The sequence below is a fragment of the Merops nubicus genome, unplaced genomic scaffold (genome assembly GCF_000691845.1).
Source record: "Merops nubicus isolate BGI_N331 unplaced genomic scaffold, ASM69184v1 scaffold43872, whole genome shotgun sequence".
Lineage (NCBI taxonomy): Eukaryota > Metazoa > Chordata > Aves > Coraciiformes > Meropidae > Merops > Merops nubicus.
Genome location: NW_008595086.1, coordinates 2,608 through 10,676, shown reverse-complemented (window position 1 = coordinate 10,676; position 8,069 = coordinate 2,608). Strand labels below are relative to the sequence as shown.

Sequence of the window (8,069 nt, the reverse complement as noted above, 5' to 3'; positions counted from 1 at the left end):
ATCTATTTTAAATGAGCTTGATGCTATTCTAGCTGCTTGCTAAAAAAAATATGAAGAAACCAGTGTAATCATATGTCCAAGTACTGCTGCAAATTATGTTCTTCATGTGTTAGAAATACTCCCTGTTTGTGTCATTTTTATATACTTATCAACTGCACAGGGAGCATGATAATGATATATTCAAATATACTTCCAAGGCAGAGGTATTCTGGTTAATTAACACCATCACTAAGCAAAAAACCTCGTGTCCAAACCTGAGCAGGCCTCTACTTGTGCTTTTTTTAACCATTTAAACCCCAAACATCATCCTGGACTCAGCAGCAACACTTCTGTTGCTTCTCCCCAAAAATCCCAAGCTCTCTGCAATGCATTTGGGTATCTCCAGCAGAAGGACAGGTGGCTAAATTAGGGAAAACACACCAATATAATGCAACAAATAAATGCACTAAGCAGAAACAGGCCTGGAAAGGTAACTTGAAAAATATTTAACATGTTAAAATAAAGAAGCAACCCTCTACCCTTCACTGTTATTCTTCTGCTAGACTCTAGCCAATACCTTGAGCTTCTTATTCCTTCCCTTTCTTCTCCTGAAATAAAAAATAACACAAAGTGCTGAGTTAATATAAACAGTTGTGACAATTTAACTTATATTTTTATCCACAGATTTTGCTGCAGTTGGAATAATTTAGGGATACGTTTGCCTCTTAAAAATACAAATTTAGTGGCTTTCAACACATTTTCCACCTGTTTTCATCTAAAAACACCCACCTCTTTTCTTCCTCGCTTTCTTTTCTTCCCTTTTTTGTTCTATTCTTGAACCCAAACCAGTTCTTCTGAAGAGTTTAGCACTCGGTGTACCTCACCTCACCCTCATCTATCCTGGGGCACTCTACAAATTCAAAATACCATTTTGGAAGTGCTATTTCCAGATTTGCAGATCCCATGACAGGAGGCTGTTCTATCAAACCCAGCCAAGCCACAGTTCTTAAAGGTCTGAAAAAATCAAAGCAATGCTAGTAATCCTTGTGATCCCCTGAGGATCCTCAAAGAGGGTCCCTCCTGAAGCACAGAAAATAGCCACTGCCACAAAATATTGATTAATAAAAAAAATTTGACTGGAAAAGACCTTTAAGATCAAATCCAACTTTTTTTTTTTGCCTATGTATTTTGTAGATTCTCCTTCCTTATTTTGTTGTTAAGAACAACACTCCCTTTAATGAGCCACACACTGAAGGGCCTGGGTTCTGTTTGAGAGTCACAAGGAGATCACACCCAGGAGTCTGCAGCCTCAGCCACGGGTGGCTGGAGAGAAAGAGCAGCAGAGGAACCAAGATCCTGTCCCCAGGTCAGCTAACACAAGTCATCTGCAAGGGTGGCATCCTTCACACACACACACATTGCTGCTGCACAGGGATTGCACCTTCAAATCACTTACAAATTACACCTTCAGGCCACAGTCAGAAGGGATAAAAAGCCAGCAGGAAAACACCACTGGCTGAAGACAATGACACAAAGCACAGCAGCACTCTGGTTCCACGGCCCATGGCCAGAAGCCCATTTATTAAACATTATAAACTCATCCATGTACATCGTTTCCTATATACAAATCAAGTCATCAGTTTTAAAAAAAAGTGCTGTTTGAAATGTTATTTAAAGCACAAGGGAACTGGAATTGCATCTTCACTGCATCAGTCCACGAGCAGGAGTGAGGACACAGACACGTGGAGGGGGCACAGGGCACCTTGCAAGTCTTCATGGGGATTTACTGGACATTTTGAGGAGAAACATTCAGCTTGTTTTATACAAACAGTACACAGTGCTTCCATCAGCTCTAGTACAATTAAGTAGACAGTTTAGTCCTTTTAAAGCAAGGTACTCAGAAAACTTCTATTTTAAAATACCAGCCTAGTTACCTATTTCCAAACAAAAGGCCCAAATCCTGCAACCCAATCAAGGCAGACAAAAATACAAGCCTGGGGAGACTGACTGCAGCCACGTGAGGGAAGTAAAAAAACCCACTTCTCCAAGGTATCCTACCACAAAAGAGAGGCTCTAGCCTAATTATTTTTTAAACAAACCAACCCACCCATCCCAGGACTACAAAAAGGTGGCTGGAGAGTAGGAAATGTCGAGTGACCACTAGAAACATGTTTAAAATGGAACTGCACAACAGTATAAACACACAAAGGCTGCTGGTTTCCTTCTCTACACACCAGGGTTACTCCTTCTACTCTACACTTGCCAACATGCTGCAAATGTGGCCACTCCAGGGAGCACCACAGGGCCAGAGCCTTTTTTGTCTGCTTCTGCTCCCAAAGGCAGGCTGCAGGCAGAGAGCTGAAGGGGCTGGGAAAGGAAGGGACACAGAGTGGCCGTCTGGATGAGAGAGGTCCTGCAGACAACTCCATGAAGAGACCATCCCATCAACTCCCAGGGACAAGATGTCAGAACAAACTGCTCAGAAGACTTCACCACACACAAAGGAAAAGGAAAGAACCAGACAACAGCTTCAGTTCACAGGTTTTGGGTTTTTCAGTGAAGCCAGCGTGGGGGCACTTGTTTTTGTTGTTGTATCTGAACATGTTACTTCAAACCCATTGAAAGTTAGTACAAAAAAAAAGATAGTAGTGAAAAATTGCTTTATTCTGGCTGCTGGAAACAGAGGCACAGAAAGCACTACCAGTATGAAAGAACAGTGCTGAAAATATCCTTGGCTCTTAGGTTAGGGAGTTCCTACAGCAACCCTAGCTTTGTTCTATTGCACAGGAATTGTAAATGAAAACAGGAGTTCACAGAACTGTAACCTTTTAGAAACCACTTTTGAAAAAGGAAAGTAAGGGCACTCGACTGGAGAAAGTTTATTCAGGAAACCAAAAGTCACCTCTGGGTAACTGCAGGGCAGCAAAATGAGACTGCAGAGTCACGAGGAGTCGTTTCAGCCTTGCAGGCCCAGCAGCACAGGAATCCAGTGAAACCCACCCAAATCCTCTTGTCTGAGCAGACACACTCCTTCCCTCTTCTCCAGCTGCAATTGTGCTTGGAACCATCTGCCAGCAGGAGGTTTCAGGTCCTCAGAAGGTTCTTTCAGCAGCTGCTGAGATCACACAGGCCATGCAGACAGCCCAATCTGCTTTATTCACCCGACTCTGCACCCACCTCTTCACAGGGGGATCTCCACCCACCCAGCACTCCCCAGGGTGGGAGCACCAGGACCCCAGCAGCCAGCAGGATTGTCCCCAGGCAGCTCCAACACGGGCAGGTGCCAGGTAACCTGCTCCAAAAGCAGAGTGCTGCCACCACGTGCTGCCTTCCCAGGATCTCCGAGCAGGTTGCCCAATATTCTGTGTGTGCAAACAGGTTTCTCCTTCTGACAGATGATTACAGGCCTCATAATTTAAAGCCTGATTAGCCAGGATCATCTTATCTACAGGAACTACAGCACTCTGTAGTAACGCCAGCCTAAAAATCATTATAAAAAATATTTCCTTAGAGCACTTTAAATAATTTACAAAATTCTACAAAAAACCTACGTGTGTTTATCCATGACATCCCTGGCACACAAAAGCCTCTTTCACAGGAGTGTGTCCATGCTGTACAGGTGTCAGCACCTCCCACTGCCTCTCCTTCCACACCTCCAGTTTTATCAGAGTGATTACAACAATAGTTATTTTCTAAAAAGGCTTATGATAAAAAAAATGTACTTACAGATTTGAAACGTTTCTTTTCAAGAGGGAATCTGGGCAGTCCCCTGCAGGTACCTCAGTATGTTTTGCACAGGATTTGTCTAAAACTTCCTGCCCTCTGTCCACTCCACAAGCAGTCTCCCTACTCTGCAGGACAGGTAATTCTCTTTCCAAAGTAGGGCTGGATGCCTGAATTTCTTCCTGCCTGTCACTGTTCTGGCACAGAACGTTTTCCTTCTTAATGCACATCTGTATATTATCTGTACAGGCTCCTCCACTACTTTTATCCACCAGGCAACCTAACCTGGGCTCTGGGCTCCCATCCTGGCTGCCCTCTCCCCTTCTGCACACGTGTGTACTCTGTGGGGATGTGTCTCTGCTGACTTTATCTGCCCCCACCACTGCCCTGCCACGTTCAGGGCGTGGGGGATCTACGTTTGGGTTGGCCCCTCTCTCTCTGGGGAGATCTTCCTCGCTGCACATCTGTGTGTTCTCAGCTTGGGATGTTCCTCTGCAAACCTTATCTACATTTAGTGCTGCCACACTCTGCTCCTGCAAGGGGAGACTCAGCTGTGAGTCTGACTGGTCTCCAGAAGCACTCCTGGAACCCTCTGCTGCCTCCCTGGCACACCACGGGGGGCCCTCCAGCCTGTCACAGCCTCCTGCTACACGGGGACTCGACCCCTCCACAGTGAGCTCCTGGGAGGAGCTGGATTCTTTGATTGCTGTCACACTCTCCCCACTAAATTCACCTTTTGGTGAGGGGGCTCCTTGTCCCTGGTGAAGCACGTCTGTACCCTGGGACACCCCCTCTGCTCCCAACGTCCTGCTCTGGGCCAGCAAGTGCTCTGCTTTCTGCCTCTTGCTCAGAAGCATGGACTTCTTCCTGTCCCGGGCGTATTTTAGACCTGCAATAAATTTACTGGAAATTTTGAGGTGAAAGGTATTCTTTCTTTTAGCTCTAGACTTCACATTTATTACTTTTTGTCCTTTACAGCCTTCGTGTTTGCTGGCTTTAGGTGGAAGTGTTTTCTGCACGGGCTCTGTGTTAGGAACACCCCTTTTACCCGTGGGGTTTCCAGGTAACTCACCACCAGCCACACCTTTAACCCCCACCACTCCTTGCTTAGCTTTTGACTGACCAGTAGTATGAAGACTAACATTCTCTGCAGAGGAAGCAGATTTCCTCCTGCCATGTAACATTGCACTTCTCCCTCCCGTTTTCTCAGAGTTCTTCAGCTCCTCAGGTTGCTGAGATACCTCACTCCTCTTACTCTGACCCAGCGTGAGGTCAAGCTCATTTTCAACTGGCTGTTGCTTTGCTTTTCCTTTATTAGCAGTTTGTTTGGTCCCTCTCAACAGGTCCAGAGTTGCATCATCTTTTTGTGTCTCCGAATTGCTTCCAGACTCTTTAGCCTTTTCTGCCAAAAACTTCCTGATTTCTTGTTCAATGCTGTCATCACTGTCCACGGAACTGCTGTCATCAGCATCTGATGCTGCTGGGAAAGTACTTTTTCTGGCTTTAGCTACCTGCAGGTTGTGCTGGTTTGAAGCTGGTTTAGGTTTGTATCCTTTTTTAAGCTGCAAGTTAAACTCTAAGCTCTTCACAGTTTCTGGTTTTTCATGGGTAAGTTTGACATTGAGGGTGTCTGAGGGATTTCTGCTTGCATTCTCTTTGATGGGTTTTCTAGGTTTGGAGAGGCTGCTTTTCAGCAGCATGGGATTTTTACCTTTCCACTCATTTTGTTGGAGGCTGCTAAATTCATCCACCAGCTGAGTTGCCGTCTGGATAAATCTGGCTCTCTTCTTGCAGTGAGATTTCTGGTCCTTGGGCTTCCTCTTTAATTTCCTTTTAGACCTTAAAAGGTCCTTGATAGCACTATCAAGGTCCTCATCACTATCCAGAGAACTGCTCTCATCAGCTGAACCATCCCCCTCTCCAGCTGGGATGGCATTTTTTGTAATATTTTTTACACTGCTCCGAACCTGCACAAAGGGGTTTCCAGAGTCCAAGGCTGCACACGTGCCATCAGATCCAGGCAGTCTGGAAGGTGCCAGCTGCTGCTGCTGCTGCCCAGGCTCTTTGTTCCTGAGCCCCTGAGCATCACAGAGTGCTGCTGGGCTGCTCAGGGCACGCTCCTCCTGGAGCACAGGAACTTTTGAGTAGTTACCTGCCTGGAAAAGTCCCGTCTCCAGCTGTTCAGGTGGCTTTGATGCACCTTGTTTCACTATTCCACCTTCCCTTTTAAGTCTCCTTTTACGAGTCAGTGACAGCTTCAGTGTTTTTGGAAGAGAAGGCTCAAGGGTATCCGTGAGGCTGTTCTGATCCGAAGGCATCTGGATTGAGTGTGACAGGCTGGGAGGCTTTGTTCCAAGGCCTTCTGACTGTGCTTTCAGAGCCAAAAAAGCCCTGATTTCCTGCTCTATGCTATCATCACTGTCCACGAGGCTGCTGTCGCTTTCACAACGAGAGGAGGAGAGAAGCTGGGGAGAAAAGAAGGAGTCTGCAGCGAGGGATTTGCTGTCACTCCCCATTTGGGATGGCATGATTGTTTTGGAAATATCAAGGATAGCTTCGGCACACATGAGTTCTGCAGATGTGTCTGCTCTGCATGAGGCCTGCAACGTGAGCTCACAAGCAGCAAGCTTGTTTTCTGGAGGTGCAAAATGTCTGGCTTTTTTCAGTGGTTTAAACAGCTTCTTAAATTCATCGCTGGTGCTCTCTAACCCTGCTGGCTTTGAATTAGTTTCTTTTCTCTTGTTGCTGAGAGGGCTTTTATGGATTTCTGGCGAGGCACTTGTTGAGCTAACTGTCAGGCTTGCAGCCATATCTGCCACCCCCTTCCCATCAAGGCGGTCCCTCTGCAGAGGGACACAGCCTGTTGCATGACCCGCCTCCTTCCTGATCTTCTCCAGCTGATAAAGCTGAATGGCTTCTTCAATGCCATCGTCACTGCTCGAGTCAGACGTCAGCATGCTGTCCTTGGGAAGTCCTCCCCTGGTCTCCCAGGCATCAGCTTCTTCGTTTTGCTCCACCAGCCAGGGCTGGCTGGCAGTGGCCACTTCTAGATACGCTCGGTTCACCTGGCTGATATCACGAGGCTCTTCCTGGATTTTAGGCTGCAAACACTTGGCCTGCGTGCTGCTCTTCTGCAGCTTGGGGTGGTGTCTCAAGAGGAGTGCGTCACAACCTTCCTTTACAGCACCACAGTTGGGTTTGTTTGCTGTTTCTTTGTTGCATTTTAGGAGAGACGGAACGTGAGAATCTTTCTTCTCCTCCTCAATCACACACTTACTGATTTCCTGCTGCTTCTTCTCATTCAGGAACTGCACTATTTCAGCTTGGATGCTCTGTTCAAAAGAGTCATCACTGCTGATGCTCTGGGGGGAAGCAGGCTGCAGCCTTTTGCCAATGCCCAGGTGGTCAGACAGGTACTCTTCAGAGAGCATCTCGGCCTGAAATTTCACAGGGAGGAGGTTACCAGCCATTTTGCTCCGGGAGAATTCTCTCTTAAACCTTTTCTCTCGGCTTACATTTTCAGAACACTCTGCATTCCTTTGCAAGGACTGGTCACTTTTGCTTTTTGCTTTCAGGTACTCTTGGATGGCTTCCTCTATACCTCGATCGACAGAATCGTCGCTGTCAGAATCGAGCAAGATAGGCCCAAACCCCACGTTCTGTCCCACTCCAGTGTCTGACTCAGCTGGGCACCCACACTTGGTATATTGAGGATGCTTCTGTAGCAACGTGGTGCCAGATGCGACTGTGTTACCAGTGCCCTTCTCTCCCTTTGGTTTCTTCTGCATAATACAATCATACTCATTGTTCATACCCAGGGGAGACTCTTGGCTTTGCAGGTTGTTTATAATCATCTGAACTTTGGCGCTGACAGAGGTCCTAGCGATGTCCTCTTCGGATTCAGAGAAGCACACGGGGTATCTACAACTCCTTGCTGGTCCAAAGGACTCCCATTTTGTCTGAAGAGCTACCAGAGGAGAAGCATTCATAAGGAACATTCTAGCAGACAACAGCCAAGTCCACAGCGGAACGGTTTGTCAGACACGTCTCTCTTCCATCCTGCAACAAGAAAGAGGAGAATATTTTTTATTATGCATTTACCTTCTAGCAGAAGTTCCATGTAATGATACTGGTAACATAAGTTGTGAATTATTAATGCTCAGGCTTCCTGAGATACAGATAATCACAAGAGTTACTCCTCACCACCACTCTAACAGGGAACTCGGTCACTGCTGCCATTAGGGAGCAGACAGAGCACTCCTCATTTGTGGTTTCCAGTATTTTCTAGCACAACCATCACCCAACTGAGGTAATTATCTTCACTTCCGAAGCTCTTCCTGCACTTTCCAGGAAGGTCACACTCTTTT

The 8,069-nt window shown here is 46.5% G+C and overlaps 1 protein-coding gene across 1 annotated transcript; it reads right to left on the bottom strand.

Annotated features, from left to right (window-relative positions):
• Positions 1 to 538: 538 nt before the first annotated feature.
• PPP1R26 (protein phosphatase 1, regulatory subunit 26) lies at positions 539 to 7,700 on the bottom strand. The gene is made up of 2 exons (XM_008935950.1): positions 3,706 to 7,700; positions 539 to 587 (listed from the first exon to the last, which is right to left on the bottom strand). Exons 1-2 carry the CDS (start codon positions 7,698 to 7,700, stop codon positions 539 to 541), a joined length of 4,044 nt encoding a protein of 1,347 aa, XP_008934198.1.
• Positions 7,701 to 8,069: the final 369 nt, after the last annotated feature.